The following is a 20207-nucleotide window of genomic DNA, read 5'->3' as shown; positions in this document are numbered from 1 at the left end:
ATGTGGTGAGTGAGAAGTGAAGAGATGATTCCCTAGAAGTAGTGGCCCCTGGAGTGTTAATTATGCTATGCTCTAATAGAGCCTTTCAACAAAAACAAACAAGACTTTCAAAGCCTCAGTCTGCTCAGGGACTTTAAGCTGCCTGACGGGTTGGGCTCTGAAAGCAAATTAGCAGAAAGCAAAGACACATTTGTTTGTGGCACAATTAAAAATGGTACTGCGTGTGTAAGGTGAGTGCTATTAATAAATGGTATTTTGCTGCTCTGCAGCGATTGCGATAGGGAGGTATCTTCAATTCTAAGTGTAGCCCACCTCTGTATGTGTCTGGTTGTCAAACTGCAATGGCACCCACTCAAGTACAGAAGTGCACAGTGCTGAGAACTGATTTTTCTGAAATTCAGCAGGTCCTTGACTCTAGCTACAGTAGCACTGTACTGGAAGGCAGATTTGGAGAGAGTGCAGAGAACAAAAATTAAGTGGTTTCAGGAACCAATCTAATAGGCAATATTAAAAGAACAAAAAATATTGGTGTAGCTTGACCAAACAGCAGCGTGTGGGGAGGTGGGTGAACCAATAAACAACTTTCTGTAAGTATTTTGAAATGTGTGAACTCAAAGGAGGATGCAGAATTGTCAGGATTATGGCTTACCAATCAAAGTGGGGTAGGCTCTGGATAATTGTGGGAATTAAATTAAAATTAAAGTGTTGAAATTCCACGTGGAATTTCTCACACTTTCAGATTATAAAGCATTTAAAACCAAATATGTTATTTATGACATTATTCATTATTTGTCTTGTGGTAGCACCCAGAGATCCCAATTTGATATCAAGCACCATTGTGCCGGGCACTGGATATACACCCATAACGAAAGGATGGCCCCTGCCTCAAAGAACATACCATCTAAGTATATGATGAGACACAAACAGTGGATACACCAAACAGACAGGGAAGCACAAGGTAATAGTAAGACTGTCATGGTTAGCAATTAGCATAATATGCAGCTATCCCAACATACCAGCTGCCTAGCCATTGTCAAGTGTTGTGTTAAAAAAAAAAAAGGCAAGTCTTCTGGGAATTTAACTGGAATTTTATCAGAATAATTTTCAGTGATACATTATGTTATATAAAATTAGCAAACAGCACATTAACATTGAGCCCCAGATGCAGAGGGCCACAGAAGCCCTCATGTATTTCCATCCCAGATACACAAAAACAAATATTCTCTCTCCCCATTTATGTTTTTCAATATTTCTTTCTCCCCCTTGCTTTATCACCTTCATTCCAAGCTTACATACCACACCGCTACAATCTCCTCATTACTTTCTCTGTATAAACTCACTCTCCCCCCTGTTGAGACCATTTGATTTATCTACCCAGTCCAACTTTCGCCATTTCCTTTCCTCACTTTTTGTTTCATACAATCCAATTTCTGGTTCTGCCCCGCCCCAAACTCCAATCTCTGCCCCCCCCCCCCGCCCTGTACAGCTCTTCTCCCACCCCCAACAATCACTTCATCAATTCTCAACCCCTCATTCCCCAATTCTTAATCCTTGTCCACAAATGAATCAATTCTAGGCTCTTCCTCCCCCAGACAATTCAATTCTTGCCCCCTTTTCTAATCTAATACTTCAGTGCTCTGCCCCTGCCCTTCATTTCTCAGCCTCCCTTCAGTTCAGTGCCATACAAAATATCCCCCAACACATCAGTGCAATACATAATGCCCTCCTCCAAATCTCTGTAGCTCAGCTCATGTGCCAGTTCAATATAATTCCAACCCCCCACTTTCCCATTTCATTACAGTCTCTCTCCACCCTCTTCAGCTGTAGCATTCTCAGTTCCCTTCTATCATTTTTTAGACCCCTCCCCATGCTCCACCAACTCATCAAATTTTGGCCTCCTCTCTCATGTGACAATTCATGTCTGGGATCTTCATACCTCTGAACAGTCATTTCCTTCACTGCTTTGTGGTTGCCCACTCTTAGCCTCTCCTAGGCTATGTCAGACACCACCTCAGGGCCCAGCCCTAATTCCTGAGGTATTGGAGAATATTGTGATAAGGAAGTTGCTTCTCTCTCACTCCATGGCAACTGTCCTCTTGGCCCCAAGGCAGGAGAAGGGCTGGGGAAGAGGCGAGCCCCCTGCCAGTCAGGACGGAAAAGACTTTGCCAGCGCACCAGGCTTCTACCTTCTTAGCAGAAAGAAGGGTGACTGAAAAGGGTGACTGGGGAGGGAGGAAAGGAGCAGTGAGTGGGAGGGGGACTCTGAGGGGCAGTGAGTGGGAAGGAGCCAGAGCATGAGAGGATGATGCGAGGCGCAGTAAGAAGCAGGATGACAGAGGGGGAGAGGCAGGACTCCAGAGGGAGGCACTGGTCACTGTTGATCCGTCTTTTATGCTGCTCAAATAGCTGTTTTAGCCAGTATTTCTTTGCAGATCCATCCCCTATGGACCAAAAAAATCAGCCCAAAGTAAGGGGAAGCAGCTCAAGAGGGCTTGGCACCGGATGATGCTTAATATGCGCACTTGGTTCACAATGTGTTATGCTCAATTGTGGCTTCTTTTCCCCATCTGCATCACACAGGACGCAAGACTGGAGCGGCTTAAAACATTTTTTTAAAATGAAAAATGGACTGACTAGCTAATGTGATACAAAAAGTAACTAACACAGACAAAAAAAAATCATGCAGGAAGCTGAGCGGACACTGAGTAAGCACAGCCTGCATTGCACCTTGGGTAGTCAGATGAAAATAAAAGGAGTTTGGGGCCTTGGACCCCTGCATGAAGGGACAGCAATTCCCAATGGACACTGCTAGAGATAATGTTCCAAATTTCTAGGCCAGAAAACATGCGTATCCAAGAGTAGGCCACCATCTGGACAATTTTCAAAGGAGTTCCCTTAGTTTCGGACTCTCCCATAACACAAATGGGAAGCAGGAATCCGAATGCCTGTGGCTTTCTCTGTTGCAAACCACATGAACAGTTATGTTGTGGTTGCAGTATAGACTGTCCATGCTAATCCCCACATGACCAATGCATGGCAGTTATTCATAAAAAGACAAGGGAAGACTTTAATCTATAGATTATCTGGGCATTTGGCTAAAGTGATCCAAAATACATAAAACTCTTCAGTTCCTGCTTCTGACTGGAACAATAGAGGCGGTTTTTTCAAACCTTTTGGAGTACAAATGATTTCTGCAATATGCTGGTTGTTCCTATCACTGTGGTAATCTCATTGTGCTCAAACACTCCACATAGAGCACCAACGCCTGTGTTTCAAATGAAATATGGACCGGCTAAGTAACAAGCCTCTGAAGTAAATTAGAAGCACGGTAATAGATATGTAGGCTGCTGAATGTACCCCAATGTACCATCCAGAAGCTTCTAGATATTTTCAGTCACATCATACAGGACTGCCCTAAGCAAGGTACCTACTTCCAAGGAATAAAAGGAGACTCAATTTGTGTTTGCAATTGGGATTGATTTATTGTTACCAGTCCAAATTTGGCCTCCCTTTGGGGAGGACGTGTGTGGAAAATTGAGAGGCGTGCCCAACTTGTAGCCAGAGGCTGTTTACTGTATTTGCTTCTCAAATTGCAATGGTCCAAATGTAGCCCATGAGGAAAAAGTAGTAGAATGGATACCAGTGTGGAATTATACCTGGGGTATCACATGATGTCTATCATCTGCTTCACATAATTCAGCAGCTCTAACAAATTTACCATGTAAAGCGATTGCCTTTGTTTGAGACCTGGGAGTTAAGGGCAAACCAGCTTTAGAGCTTAGCAGTTAGTGTTGCCACAGCTGCCAAGCCTCCAATCTACTGCCTCCTTTCTAGTATCTAGTCTCCTGAAACTATATGGTAACGAGTACAGGCTATCCCTGATGCCATGCCACTGCATTCCATTCATATAGCCCCACCAAATATAACCAATTGCCTATTTAGCAACATCCAGTGTACCAGTGTGACTACTGCGGTGTATAATAAGTGCCATTTTGCAATGGCTAGATGTGTAGTTGATTCCTCTGAAGATATGCTGCTATTTTACACAACAATCAAATGCATACTCTCAATAGATTGAATTGTGGATTTGTTTTACCACAGGCTATTCCAAACCAGCACAAGCAGCAAAAGCCTCATTGTTGCATCCCTATGTTATTTGCCTAATGCCTAGTTCCTGGGTGGAGGGGCCAGTACAGTTGCCAAGATGTTCATTTTGGGGGTGGGGGGGAAAGAAAAATTGCCTTTCACAGGACATGATTAGGCCTCTGAACAGTAGCAGCTTTAGAGCGCGCATACCCTACAACATACATGCAAAAGTGTTGATTTTTTGGGAAAAAATAATTTCCGTTGTAAATTAGAATTTCTTTAGGCTAGTGATCATTAGAAAGCACCAGCAGATGACATGGGGCTGCAGAGAGATGTCCTCTTAAAACACTAAATGGAAAATGGTACCTTTCTATTCATTTGCAGTGCAAGATCTTGTGTGAATTGTATATACAGTGCAGCCATTAAAAGGGCAGCCTTTGGCAGTTAGTGGCTCAGTTTCTCTTCTTTAAAATGAGGACAATACTTTCTTTCTCCTGCTCTAGCATATCTTGTCTATATTGTAAGCTCTTTGGGGACATGGACTGTTTTATGTATCTGTACAGTTCCTAGCACAAGGGAAACACAATAGGACATCTAGATGCTAATTATTAAAAATAATTGCATTTTATTGAAGTAAACTACCTTGAAAATACCATGTTATAGGAATCATACACTGAGTTGACTGGTGGTAAAGAGTTGAGCTTCTTTCCTCTAAGAAGTCAAGCGACAGGGGGGAAATAATGGAACATTTCATCCCCATCAAGCAGTGAGAGGGAGGGGGTATGGGTAGAGGCAGGATGGGCTGCTTCAACCAGAGGCTACGGAGCTACTCAGCATGCAAGCAACCAGAATGGGGAGAAAGAAAGGAACTGCCTAGATCACTGCAGCAATCAGTGACATGTTTGAAGCATGAGGGAAGCTGGTGTGAAGGATTCTGTAATGTGGAGTCAGAATTTAAAAAAGCAATGAATTTTTGGTTGTGGGAAAGAAAGAGGTGAAGATCACTGAACCAGACAATGCTGCTTTACTTTATTCCAGAAGAAAGCCCCACTCTAGTTTCAGGAAACAGACATGCTAATACCAAAACAAAGCACAAACATGAGTCTTGGTAAATTATTTTTAAAAATCCTTTTTAATGAAGAAATAATTCCATTCCAAAATATAGACACACAATTAAATAGTTTAATCACTTCAAAATATAACATGTCCCCAGTAGGTTCCAACACACACACACACACACACACACACACAAAACAATACTTAACAGCAATACAAAAACCCCACACAATAGTTCTGTTACAATACCAATGAATAGTGGGAAATCTTTAGTGTCTCTACATCTGTCTCAAGTGGTGTCAAGTACAGTAGTTTAAAAATGTCTTACAGTTGTTAGCCTCAAGATGTAACTCTTCATACATTTTTGGTTCAAAGATAAAAATGCCCTTTCTCATCAGGACACAGTGGAGTGCTTGTTGTTCATGGCTCCTTCTGCTGAATTGAACCAATGTGATTGCAGCAACCTGAGGTTGCAATATTTACAAGGTCTATCTACAATAATTGCCAAGAACTAATAAGGATGGGAGAAGATGACTAAAAGTAAAGGCAGACACCTGTGCTAAGTAATGATTCAACAATTTGGCTCATGCATATAAGAAAATACATATATCACAACAAAGGCCACACACCTTATTATGCAGGTTAGTTAACATTACTACTTACAGATAACCTATTCTCCTCCTCAACTTTCAACATTCAAGAACCCTATTTATCGTCACATCCCTGTGTCCGGATTGCAAACTACTGAGTAGTCCTTCCCTCCAGTGAGAGTCAACCACTCAGGGAGTTTTGACTGCTGTGGTTGGGCATTTGTAGTTAGAAAAGGCTAGTACTGGGGACCATTTCTGTAACTTTGTTTAATGACCATAAGTCACAACCAAAATAATATCTGACAAACAGTCAAAGACCAACTGTGCTAAAATGTAGCCAGCTTGACCACTGGGGAAAAAAAGAAGCAGCTTAAATTAGAGATTTGGAGAGCCAACTAAAAAGTGCTTCATCTCAGAGCTCTAAAATAGAAGAGGTCACCTAGAACTCTGTTTGGGTTGCCTTGCTAACACCAGCCTGACAGAAAACTGGTTGGTTTGTCAACATTTTTCATTGTATTAATCCTGGAGCCCTGGCAATGGATTTATACTATTGCACTTACTTTCAGCATGATGATGATGTGTACACAGACATGAAAGTTACGTAAGGTAGTTAATCTAGATGCCGTTAAACGTAACATAGGTTGTTGAATCAGTCAGCCATGGCACGTAGTTGTGTGCTAGCTCACTTTGTCTGTGTTCAGGAAATGCTTGACTTGAATCCTGAGCTGACAGCACTGGCTGTAACTTCACTGTAGTAGTTTTCAGGGTTGAGTGCTAGGCACTAGTGGAAGGCTCACCCATTCCTGAGAAGAGGCTGTAGGAGACATATGCCATCATAGGTATGGTGCCTACCTTTTCAGGCTGGCCTATACCACAGAAGCAAAGACCAGTGATTGGGAGGAGTGGGGGGAAGCCTACGTGAAGATAGCTAGTTGCAGGAGTGTCAATTTGGGTATCTGAGACCAGGCTCAGATATACAAGGAGATGTGGGCAAGGGGTCTGTATAAGCAATAATACTGTATGAAAGTAAAAAAATAGCAGTAACTCTTTCATACAGATATGCATTATCTAACACTCAATCTCAATGAAACAGCCATGCGACTAAAGATCGCGTACAGACATACAGCGAGTGCGTTTATTGGGACAAGCTATGGAGCAATCCAGGACACATCCTAAAATGTTACCATGAAAGAAAGGTTAGACAGACATGCTTTAACTTCTTTTACATCAGTACCTCATCATTCACTGAAGACAGACCGTGCCAGGTGTGGCCTATCTGTATGAAAACCTAGAATTTTCAGGGCTGCTAGACAGTGTCACTTCACTCCTAAGTAAGGTCCTATGTGAGATATTACCAGCTATTTCACTTCAAACTCTGGTCAAAACTACATTTAGGATACTAGTAAGGGCAAGGCAAGCACTGTACAACTAACATTTTCAACTTGTTATCCTGCATGATCGAAAAGGCCCACTTTCTCTCATAATTCTCCCCCCGGGTAAGATAAAAAGTTAAGAGTTACTAGCAGAGACAATACTCTAGTTCTGTAACCATATGCCTGTTCTTTCAAAAACAACAACTCTGTTTTCCTTGTGCATTTCACTGATTTCTAAGTCTCCATTCAGCTCCGAGAGTCTCACTACACATTTCCAAGAACGCATGCAGAACATCTGGTGGCTGGCTAAGGCAATACACATTTGGAAATGAAAGGAAACAATTGAAAGCGCACTTTAAGCCTATATATTTAAAGCTGAAGGCCTCAAAAATAACATGATGGGGAGGGGAAAATACGGAAAGAGCCGATTTGTTGAACACATGTTTACTAAAGCTAAAACATCAATGAAACAATACCATGGAAGATTATACATAACTTCAGTCAGTTTAGGGATCTTATGGCACCTGTGGTTTATAAACAGCTTTAGTAACGAGTATTTCAAAACATAGTTCACAGTTTTAAGAAGATCTGTGCTGATTTAAAAACTAGAGATTCTATATAATTTGAATGTTGCCTTTTGTATATGATATCTGTTTGGAAAAAAAATATTTACACTAACTTCTATGGCTGATTTGTTAGATTACTTTGAAAGAAAACATTCCTAAGTTACACGTTAGCCCTAAATTAGAGGGGGGTTTTAGTGCATTTTGTACAAGTCTTTTATGTAAAAGACTTTTAAACAAATTGCAAACATAGTCTGGTACTTTGCTTTTGGGCTACTAAATATATACACTCAGGAGTATAATCATTCAGTGTTAAATGCATAATTGTAGCTTTTTTATTTCTTCTGTGAAAGAAAAATGTACAGTGTATAGTAAACTGTTCTACTAAAATCCTGAAGTATTCAGAAATCAAATTGAAGTCTATAAACAGTATTAATATTGTCATTGTAAACTGAATAGGTTCAACATTGTGTGCAAAGGGTTTACATGTTTTGTTGATACTGCTATTATTTGTAACAGCAGCACACATTTCAGCCTGCTTTCTTCATCGGTAATAAGCCATGTTACAGAAGATGTAGCTAATATAAGTTAGCTTTAAACAAAAGTCTTTTTTCTCAAAACACACACCTACAAACTACAACTCTTAGAACAAAAGTACTGTGCTACAGTCCTCGGAAATTAGTTAGTCATTTGATTTTTTTGTCAAGAGATGCTGCACTTGTTGGTTCCATTCTTCTGTGAAGTTTGCAGCCAGGTTTTCTTCGTCATCAGTTCGAATGCAGCTCTCCTCATCGTCAGTTCTTACATAGCTTTCGTTGTCTGTCTGACTGCAGCTTGCCTGCTAAACAATGTTTAGGAGAACTTTTAAAAGGGAAAGTTGTCTTAAAACACATACATGCAAACATTTCAAACAAACTCGTCACATGCTGCATTATCAAGAAAACAAAAAGCCACCCAATTCTCTTGGTTACAACTTAGGTATTAAAGGTGAAACGCACTAGATCTATGTAAACCTCAACTATTCAAGGTCTATGCAGGTGAAATTACAGAGGAGTTGGAATCCACTCCCACAAAACAGGGACAGAATTTAGGACTGCTCTGCACTCTTCCAGCTCTGGTGGATATGAGTAGTGGCCTGAAACCTTCTGCGCTATTTATACAGGGTACTGGGGCAATTGTAATGGCATAAACACAGATCTCTTGATGCTCCCATTTCCTGCTCCAAGGTGTAGCCCTCCATGCTGGCTGGGCTGGTGTGGAGATAATTTGCAGAAGGTGCAAATACTCATGTGTGCAGCTACTCGGCTAGCAGCACCTCCCTTGACAGCCCCCACATGGGAATTTAAGCAGGGTGGAGAACATTGCACTGGACCTACACACTCAGGTGAATTTCATCTTATAGGTGTAAAAGTTGATCTGCAGAGAATGTAGCTAGCTCAAAAATAATGCTGGATTGTACCTCTCTTAAGCAGGATGCTCCTCTTTGATGAGTGCTTTCATATCCTGCACAATCAATGGCATCCTGTGTTTCTAGAATTGGATGCTTCCAAGTGTTATTCAGTGATGGAAAACTTTTGATGTTCCAAGGTGTATCTGAGGAACTAGTTTTGGGCAACACAGGGAATACGTTCTTTTGATATATTCTTCCTGGGGAGCAAAGTTCTCTCCTCCTCGTTATACCTCCCCACTTCAAAGTTAAAGGGATTATGGTTTATCTTATCCTCTTTCCCTGAAATATTTAGTGCAGTCAAATTACCTGCAGTATGGGACGGCAATGTATGGCCAATGGATCCTTTTCTATTATATCAGGCTAAAACTTGGAGTGGAAGAGGGCAGTTATCTGAATTTGTTTAAACCTCAAAGATTCAATTTGCAGTTTAGGTTGGTTCTTATTTAGGTAATTTTAAGGATATATAAATATAGCTACAGCTCATAGTTTTTGATGTCATCATTAAACTCCACAAGAGCAAAGTATGAGTGATGTCTGAGACAGCCAGAACATTAAGATCCATTTATAGCATTGTATATAATTCAGTTTTTTTTTTAATTTACTGTACACACTCTATGTCTTAGATGAATATTTGTGGGTTTGAGGAGGGGTTATTATAGATTTCCAGGATGCTTCTTTTTGTTCCAGACCTGGCATTGGGATGAAGAGATGGTTGTATACAAGAAATGAGTGCCACTGAATTACAGAATTATAAATACATTGAAGGGTTCTACTAATGACATAATCAATCACAAGTTGAAGCTCAAGTGATTAGTAATCGCGGAGTCCCCTTCCCCCCCAGTATTTATAACTTCAACCACAGTTTATTTCCTGTTGTAATATAATTTAATGATTAAAATATCCTAATATTCATGCAACATTAAAGTTGAAAAATCATGCACTGAAAGTTAAGGTCGCTCCTCCAAAGTTAATTTGGCCACATTGCACATTTGACATTTTTATGTTATATACTACTAATAAAGAATAATACATTAAGAGTCAGATTAAAGAGAAAAAGAAAATATTACACACGTGGTCTGTAGCTCAGTTAATATAGCAGGATGGGAATAACCTAACTTTTGAAATTTATTCCATAGTGAGAGCTTGATTCTTTTTCAAACTTAATGTTCCATGTAATGCTATTTTTATATTTAATGTGCCTTTTTAGAATAATATATAAGCCTTGAACTATTTGGCTTTGCGATCCTACAAGTTTTGCCAGCAGAACACGTAAGTAAAGCTAAATGCAATTTTTTTTGGCAAGTATTAAATTTGCTGAGAGAGTTACATTTTTCAGGGCCCTGAAACTATTTGCAAGTTCGGGTCAAATTTGACATAGTTCTGGCTGAAAAAAATCTGAAAACAAACATTTCACAAATGTCAAAATGAACCGTTCTGACTTTTTTTTTTCTTCAAATCAACATTTCCTTTGGCAATGTCATTTATGTTGATTCAAATCAACGATTGAAATGTTTTATTTAATTGTTTTTTTGTTTTTCTTTGTTTTGATGAGAAAAACTAATTTTTTCAGTTTGGTTCAAAGCAACCGTACCCTCCTCCCACCCTCATCCCCTCCCCCGGTTCAGGCACCAAACCAAAAAAATAAATTATTTGCTCAGCTCTACATGTAAGTTTATGGGTTCTGGACCCATGCTTAAGACTCCTTAGCGCAGTGGCACTCTCACCCATAGACAAGTGTGGCAGACACACTTAAAAATGCACAAAGAGAGAAGTCTCCTAATCTTGGTGGCTTTAAATAGAGCTGATTTAATTATACACATCCTTCAATGATTTTTTTTTCTTCATAGGATTCATAGATTCTAAGGCCAGAAGGGACCATTGAGATTGTCTACTCTGACCTCCTGTATAACCCCAGCCATAGGACTTCGCTGAATTAATTCCTGTTTGAACTAGAACATATTTTTAGAGAAACATCCGATCTTGATTTCAAATGGCGAATCCACCACAATCCTTAGTAAATTGTGCCAATGGCTAATTATCCTCTGTTAAAAATTTGTGCCTTAGGTCCAGTCTGAATTTGTGTAGCTTCAACTTCAAGCCATCAGATGTTATTATGCCTTTATCTACTAGACTGAAGAGCTCTCTATTATCAAATTTCTGTTCCTCAGGTAGGCACTTATAGACTGTGATCAAGTTACCCTTTAACCGTCTCTTTGATAACCTTAATAGACTGACTCTTTCAGTCTATCACTATCACTGTACCTATTAAGTTTGTGGATCTAAAGCTACTCGGCTTGTGGAGCTTACAAGCTCTATTGAGTTCCAGTGGAGTAAGGTGTCCTAAACAAATATACTGTTAATCAAAACATCATTACAATGCATCTGAAAAAAATTTATACAAACCAATCTAGTGTGCGTGTGTGAGGTTTCTGACTTTAAACATTCATAAAATAAAACTACTGAACTTTCTTCCCACTTATCTTGCTTTAAAGTCTCACAGAGATCTAAAAGCAAGACATGTTTTGTCATTTCTAGCTTCACTCCTTTTTTGAGGTGAGTGTAATGTGCCTGGATGGAACATATGGGCAAATTGTTCCTTTCACATTCATAATTTAGGGCCTGATTTAAGCCCACTGAAGTCAAAGGAAAATACTCCCATTGACATCAATGGGTATTGGATTTGGCTCTCAACTATAGCAGAGAAGTAAAATGCAAATAAAAATAATTTGAAGTGAGACTTAATAAAGAATCCCCTTCTCCCTGTACTCTCCTACATGCTAGTACCTTAAGCATGACTTTCAGGAGCTTTACACACCTTACAATTGTTTTAAAAACAATAAGCATTAATTGAAAAATGAACTGGATGTGCCATGGCATCACCAACAAAGATATTGCTTTAAAAAGTACAATAAGTTGAAGTTCACATGGGACCACACTCATGCCACAAGTTACCCCTCTTTAATATGTCACACCTGCATTCAGTAGTGGCCTGCTTCTGTTCCCATTGATGTCATTGGCAAAAGTCCCCTGGCAGCTATGGGAACCAGATTAAGCCTAAACTCTATTTTAAGTAAAATAACTTAAAAATTTTTATGCTCAGACAATTTAAAGTTTATTTTTAGTTTCATCTAGTGAAAGCTGAAACCACTTTTCACCTTGCACTTAGACAGTGTTAGTCTATTGCTCCATTAATTTATAAATTTTTCATATATATATACGAAAAATAATCGGCAGTTATTTTAATATGAAAAACTTAAATTGAAAACATGATTACATTATATTTTATATGTTACAAGAACCCACTTGCTCTCTTGAGACTGCATTTGTTATATTTATACCAGATGTTTTCAGGATCACTTCCAGAGACTTTCCTGTAGCATTATTCCAAAATGCAAATAGGATATAATAATTTTAAATAATAATGATGAAGTATATAGCTTAATAAATCAGGAAACAAATGGAGTTCTGTGACAGTCTGTCAATCATATAATTGTATTCATGTCTATATTGCACTGGTCTGACTTGCCCTCTCATTCTTCTTAATAAACTTCATTTTATAAGAGCAGTTCCAGGGGATTATTGTTTTGGGGTAGGAAAAATCACTTGGCCTTCCAACTAACACCTGTGCAATACAATGCTGATAGTATTTCTATACAGAATTTGTTGGCTAATACGATCTCTAAAAATAACTGCTTTTTATAGTCAACAGCAGGGGTTCCCAAGAAATAGAAATGCAGATCTGCTATAGTTACGCAGTTGGCAGGACTCAAGATAGTGCTTTAACCACTGCAGCCTGTATACATTGTTTGGGGTTTCTCTTTCCAAAGTGATGAAATATTAATAACAAATAAAGTACAAAGGATACATTGTTTTTCCCTGAAGTAAATGGGCTTGAGTACTATGGATTCTATCCACTATTTGAGGGGGCTATTTTAGATTGTATCACACAATCCTGTGCAGATGTGGCATCAATGAAACAGAGTTTGCTGTTTTAGGATAAAAGTATAGGGTGAAATCCTGACTCCAGTGAAGTCAGCGGTAGTTTTGCCATCGCCTTCAACGAGGCCAAGTTTTCCCTCGGAGGATGGAATTTTCTAAATGCTCAGTGTTGGCCTAACTGCTCCCGCTGAGGTCAACAGGTGTTTTACTGTAGACTGCAATAGAAGTAGAGTTAAGTCAACACAGATTGCTTTCAAAAGTCCCACCCATAATGTGCTGCACTAACTTCAAATGTTTCGGAAAAGATCCAAGAGATGAGTTGCTAACTGAACCTTCCGAGCCCACCAACCAGGGTGGGGATGCACATTTTCAGATAATCTGTACTTTTGTGTAACTTGGCTTTTCTTACAACAGTATCTTAGCCTTGGTGTTTCTAGCTGGAAGCAGAAAGTGCAGAGGTTTGCTAAAGTTAAAATATTAAAAGAAGTTACCTGAACTTTTTAAAACAAACAAATAAATAATTAAAAAAATTAAAAAAGTTTTACCTGAATTTGGAAAATCAGATAATGTCTTACTTTAGCAGCATGTTTCACCCACTATCATTTTAATTTATAATAATGTATATAAAAGCATATGCTACATGAATATTTGAACTCTCTATACTTCTATAGACATTCATTATTGCAGTGTGATCTGTTTTCATATTCTAGTAACTTGACTGGTAACTAACAATTCTAGTATGTTGAAAAAAGAAAATGTGTTTTTATAGCTGCTCACTTTCCAGGCACATACCAAGGCTGCTGAGGAGGTGAGTATAACCTGATGGGGGTATGTAAAAGGAAAATAGGAAAATGTGTTGTGGTGTATACTTATTTCAGTGTTGTGATATTTTGTGGGATTGCTGTTTGTTTTTTGTCCCACTGATGGCTTTCAACACTAGTATTTGAGAGAGGGCTTAAAAAAAAATAGCAGCTTTAAATTCCCATCCCTCAAAGTGCTTTACAAACAAAGGCCCAAATTCTAGCATGAGTAACAGGCATATCACTCCTAATAAACTCACTGGGAATTGCACACCAGTAGCTGAGGGCCAAATTTTGCCATCAAACTGATATAAACAAGAAGTACTTTGCCAATTACTAAAATGCAGCCTCTTCTCGGATGAAACACGGCAGCCACTTAACAGTTCACATCAACACTACTTGGAACAGAAAGAGAAGATGATACCATATACATTTGAAACTCTAGATGGGATTTAAATAGTGAAAATCTATTTCATCGTGTTAGAATTTGTCTAGGAAGCCTAGTTTCATAACAAACTCCTGCTAGAGGTGGCATGGTCACTGGTTTTACTTCTCATCTGCAAATGGCTCCACCAGCAAGGCAAAGTGCTCCTTAATGCCATACTGGGGCACTGGCTAAGCTCAAAAGTGATAAACTGTACTTCATTGGCGATGATGGGTACTTAGTGATAGCTGTGGGTAATGGCATTTGATACATGAGTACTAACTATCCATCTTAAGCACTTATATGGCACCATAGGTGCCAACTCCACGGGTGCTCCAGGCTGGTGCACCCATGGAAAAAAATAGTGGGTGCTCAGGACCCACCGGTGGGTCCCTCCTCCGCTCCCCCCAGTGCCTCCCGCCTACTGGAGATCAGGTGTTCAGTGATGTGCAGGAGGCACTGGGGAGGGGGGGGGAAGGGGAAAAGGAGGAGCAGGGGCAGGAAGAGGCAGAGCAAGGGCGGGGCTGGGCAATGTGTCAGGGGAGACATCCCCAGATGCCAGGCAGTGAAAGGTATGGGGGGGGGGAGAAGAGGGACCAGGAGCAAAAGTGGCGGGATCAGCGCCTTCTGGCTGCTGGGACACTGCTTGGCAGTGTGGCAGACTGGCGGCTGGCTGAGAGAGCCTGGCTGGGGAGGCAGCTTCCGCCCCCCGCCCAGGCTCAGGTGCTAGGAACCAGGGTGAGCGAGCCGGAGCCCCCATAAACCCTGGGACGTTTCCGGCTTGTTCAGCCGCAGTCCCCGGCAGCCGAGCCTGGGCAGGGAGTGGAAGCTGCCTCCCCAGCCAGGCTCTCTCAGCCAGCTGCTGGGCTGCAGAGCAGTGATCAGGAGGGGCCGGTGTTAGAAGCGGCTCTCTCCCACTCTCCACCGTGGCTCCCTCATGCCAGGGAGAGTGCCAGAACGACCTGGGGGGCCAGGCACAGGTAACATGCGGCGGGGACAGCATGGTGGTCCTGGGCTGGGCATGGGGGGGTTGGCGTGGGGAGGGGAACACGTGACTGGTCACATGACCTCCCCTTTAGATAGTGCCCCCTCAGTATGGGGAGGTACCAGTCGTCTATGGTGGGGCGCAGTCGAGAGAGGGGGCAGAACAGGGTGGGAAGAGGCGGGGCCTTGGGGGAAGGGGTGGGGTCAGGGTGGGGCACCACCCTCCCCGGGACATCAGAAAGTCAGCACCTGTGTATGGTACCCCTTCCTGAAGTATCTCACAATTTGTAATGCATTTATCTACACAACGCCCCAGTGATTCAGGGAAGTACACAGGGGGAACTGAGGCACAGAGCAGGAAATTGAACCCGTCTCCTGAATTCCAAACTAGCGTCCTAAACACTGGATCATTCTCTCTCTCTCTCATGGCCACTTAATCATTGTCATTGATAGCTAAGAAGACCATTTGCCCTCCTGCGTAACAGAGTAAGGTAATAAAATAAAAGTGTGTGTGGGGATGATCCTCAGGACTTTGACCAAACTTTTGATGGCTTATGAGCATGGTTTAGAGATAATTCATGCTTGGATGTCTGGAAATAAGCAAGGGAGGAAACAGCATCATCATGCATGCACATGAAGTAGAAGGCGCAGTGTATCTGAATTACAAGTTACCAGTTGAAAAGATTCTCCTATATTAAGGTAATACTTACATGAGAGGAGAGTGATAGAAGGATATTGCACTCAACCTTGCAAACTGACCTGTAGATAACAAAGGACATAAAACAAGAAGATGACAAGTTAAGCCAGTGAGCAGCCAGGCCAGTGTATTATTTGGAATAAAGCCATGCACAAGAGAGGAAATAAGAGAGAAAATAATGGGGACAGGAAATAAGACTAAGGAAAACTGTCTCGTACAATACATTCAGCAAGAAACTATAAGACCATATCTGCTAAGTGACATGGGAGGGTAAGCGCTGTTAGCGTTTAGGTTTGTGCATTAAATGTGTTCCTCCTGATAACACTTGTTATTTGCTACATGCTTAAGAGGAAGCGGAAAAAGATGAGGCTTTTGAGGCTTCTTGTCACAGACTCTCTCATGTACCATGCATTTTGCTGCTGCCACATAGCAAAAAAGCACTCTCTTTGCTGACAATCTGGTTTCATTCTAGTGTCTCAGAGTTTCATTTGCAAAAGCTTGCTTGAAGGTCACACAGACCAAAAACACTGGGTACTGTGCCATCATCTCCTATGCAATAATAAGTCTACATGTCCATCTAAAACTACTGCTTTTACATATAGTGAGACAGAGAAATACATGTAATATCATTCTTGAACCAACAAAGGATACTGTAAGCCTAGTAGCAGTAATTTTCTTATCAGATTTTTTCAGTTGACAGTTGTATTATGAGAGCAACTACAGCCATCATTTGTTTTAGGCTATCTAGTCAAATGGGAAACTTTTATGAACATGATCAGTAAGAAATACCATATTAAATTCTAGAGGCTGGATTCAAACTACACAATTCTTCCCACCACCATTCCCTGGAACACCTGAAAAATAAATTTACTGGCTTTTTCTTCTTTCTTTACAAATAAAGTTAAAGCTAGTTCTATGGTCTTTGACTTTAAAGACTATCCAGGGATATCAGTGGAAAAAGATCTTGAATAATGAAATACTATGCATTAAATCCAAATCAGAGAAGAGAGACAAGGCCACATCAGATGTTCTAGTGACTCAAAAGGACATAACCTTGCTAACTCTTATTCATCCTAGCAGCTCTTACTCAAGTAGTCCCAATGGCACCATTCATGTTAGTAAGGGCTACTAACACAATTGAAGGTTTGCATACTAGAAGCCATAGCCATCAATTGAAAATGTTTTCTAGTGTTTGTTTTCTAGAAAACAAATGTTTTCTGTTATCAAATAATTTCTGAGTAGAACTCTACAGCTTAGAGGCAAAGTGTTAAGTTTCCTCAGGAAAAGTTAACAGACTGAACTCTTCTTCTGGGATGAACATTTCAGATCACCCAATTTAATCATTTTAGAAAAAGTTTGTTCTTTCCTGTTTTTAATTTCTATTTTTTCCCCAAGTGGAAACAAGCCAGGTGTAATAGTCACCCTTTGTGAAATCCTGCCCCAGTGAAGTTTTCCATTGACTTCAATGGGGACAGGGTTTAACGCGTTGTCTTTCTGGGGTTATTTTGGACTACAGCAGAAAAGTCAACTTTGGAGGAAGCAACAATACTGAAAGTTATTTACCAAAATTTCTCTCTCCCGCCTCACAAATAATGGCTGTAATTCTGCAGCCTCCTCCCCCCCACTTAATTTTATGCATTTGCGTAATCCCATTGTAATTAGTGTGACTATTCATGTAAATTTAAAAACATGTATTTGTTAATTGAGCTGTGCTGTAGGATACTAATATTGGCTCTGATCCTGCACTGAACTCTATAGTCAGATCATTACACTGTTCCCTTTATTGAAAAAATGGAGTGTCAGTAGAAGTAGAGAAATTAATGACATAATGCTTGGCCGATGTCATTGTTAAGATGTTCCTGCTACATAATAAATCATTGCTTTCCATGTTCTAACTCAGGAGTAGCAGTTCCACTTATTCAGCAGAAACCTAAGGACTGCCCCCTTTTGTCATTTGTTATCTTGGGTAAAAACACTGGCACAACATTGAGGTGTTGCCCATTGTTGCCATATTGAGATGTTGCATAGCAAGGATGAGGACGAAATGTCATTGCGTCCTCAAAGACCATCACAATGAAATGACTTTCTGTGAGCTACCATAGTCTTGTACAGCAGATTTATGTAAAAACTATGATAGTCACCTGAAATTCAAAACCAATGGCAACCTTGATGTGAGCCAATAGACATTTTAAACTCTGGCTCACTCTGATTTTTACATCTGGATGATCAGAGGAGGAGTAACTTAAAACAGGCACTGATCTCTTGCACCATGCAAACGTGCACATCATTTACTAGGCAGGCAATTTGAGAGTCCAAACGTGCAGGGCCAGTTGGCTTGAAACCCCTTGCGGCTCTTGAAGCTACAGGTGCACTTTGCTAATCACCAGGTCACTTATTCACAAGCCAAGTCTCCCAGGCTGAGTCCTCACTGCCCTATTTCACCAGATGCAGCAGTTGGAGCTTTGAGATATCATGTGACCCACTCCAGACCCTTTCCCCCATCCCAGATTATGACAAAAACATCCTATTTTAAAAGGACTGGTTAAGTGGCTCCCGTCCCCTAACATGGAGAGAACATCATAGATGCTTTACATTATTAAACAAAAAACTGAGCTCAACATGCAATACCGTCTCTCCAATACAAAGCATTCTTGTGTGAGTGGCTTGGTAGAAATTGATTGGCAGTGGCAATTATGAAGGATTAGCTAATGACCTTGTGAAGGTTAATGTCAGCCTTAAGCAAGTCAATTGATGAGCTCTTTCTGAGCACTTTGTGTGTGCGTTTGTGTGTGTGAAAACTATCTATCTGTCTAGGGGAGGCATGAGAGGGGAGAGTTTTGAGAATCTGGAGTTTTAAAATCTGGAAGCACCAGCCACTGACAAGAAATTGCAGATGGTGGGCTACTGCAGCACAATATCCTTTTTAAGCCAAGGGACTATTCGGTGGGTTCCTTTCTTACCTGGTAGGCTTCATCCTGCAGCTTTTGTTTCAGATATTCCTCCATCTTGAGCTCATTTTCCAGCTGGCGGACAGAGTCATTTTCATAGTTCTCATCATCTGCTCTAACGTAGGGGTCTCCATCTTCTGTAACCCTAAAGACAATTATTAATAAATAGCCTCCTAAGACGAATTACATTCAATGTTAAAAGAACTTCCCTATTTTAATGAAAACTGAGAGGAAAGCAGGATCTGTGTTTTCAACTCCAGGTACATTTTCTTGAAGTTATTTTTATTTTTGCAGCTCTTCCTCAAGTCCCATTGCTGCAGTGATTTAGGACCCATGAAAGAGATTAAGGGACATGCCCTACTAAATGTGCATTTACAGTCCAATCATGCTTCCATTGAAGTCAATGACAAAAATTCTCAAAAGCTTCCTTGAGAGTAAGATTTGGCTCTAAGGATCTGATCCAAAGCCTACTGGAGTCAATGGAAAGACTCCCATTGACTTCAGTCGATTTTGGATCGGGCCCTAAATTAGAGTTCATTGAAAAGTTTCTGATGAAACATGCCATTTCATTGACACCAAAACATTTCTTGAAGACATACTGATTTCAAAGAAGGTTTAGATGGGATGGGTGAGACAGAGAAAGAGACTCTTTTGATCTGAAAATGGAAGTTTCAATACAACTCTAACTTGTGAAAACCTTTGAAAGGCTTTGTTTTCATTCCACATTGCAACAAAAACAAATGTTGAAACCTTGAAAGTTGTCGTAAAACAGAATTGTCATCTTTCAGCCAGCTCTATGTTAAATCATTAAAATTTGCCAGCCGTACTCTAGCAAAACTTCACAAATAAAAAGGCTCAGCTGCTGAATTTCCTTATGGAAATCCAGTAAGGTCACTTCTTATTATGGGCTCACAAAAGTCTCAGATTGGAATCAAGAGTATCAACTGATCACTTCTTGCCCCGACTCCTTTAGCTTAGAGAGCTCATTATTATTGTATAGGCAAAGAGCCTCCCCCCGGTTAGATTTAGTTATATTACTGGGGGGGAAATATGTAGATGCACAGTCTTATCATAATTTCAATACAAAATGAATTAAAAAAATAGGGAAGGTACCCACATGTCACTGCGAATGGTGCCAGTGGCAGCTGCACTGTGAATATATCCTGGCTTCCGGGCATGGATTTGTGCAAGGAAAGCCTTTTCAGAAGTCGGTGATGGAACAAGATCATCAAAATGAGTCCGTCCAAACTCAGAATCCACATTACTCTCCGTCTCGCTGCCCATCTCTGTGAGCCAC

At 40.5% G+C, this 20207-nt stretch overlaps 1 protein-coding gene across 50 annotated transcripts in view; it reads right to left on the bottom strand.

Moving 5' to 3' along the window:
* Positions 1–5199: 5199 nt before the first annotated feature.
* DTNA (dystrobrevin alpha) overlaps positions 5200–20207 on the bottom strand; it is a 280266-nt gene continuing 265258 nt past the window's right edge. For 20 of the 50 annotated variants that reach the window (XM_065585461.1, XM_065585465.1, XM_065585462.1 and 17 more), the window contains 3 exons: positions 20028–20196; positions 18923–19055; positions 5200–8509 (listed from right to left, as the gene is read on the bottom strand). In XM_065585461.1, coding sequence (XP_065441533.1) covers positions 8351–8509; positions 18923–19055; positions 20028–20196 — 461 coding nt within the window. In that variant the 3' untranslated portion in view covers positions 5200–8350. Of the gene's footprint in view, positions 8510–15975; positions 16025–18922; positions 19056–20027; positions 20197–20207 lie in introns of those variants that run through there. The other 30 variants (XM_065585471.1, XM_065585476.1, XM_065585478.1 and 27 more) reach the window with 5 other exon arrangements.

This window comes from Chrysemys picta, chromosome 2 (assembly GCF_011386835.1).
Source record: "Chrysemys picta bellii isolate R12L10 chromosome 2, ASM1138683v2, whole genome shotgun sequence".
NCBI lineage: Eukaryota > Metazoa > Chordata > Testudines > Emydidae > Chrysemys > Chrysemys picta.
Note: the sequence above shows the minus strand (reverse complement) of the source record. Positions and strands in the feature narration are given on the sequence as shown.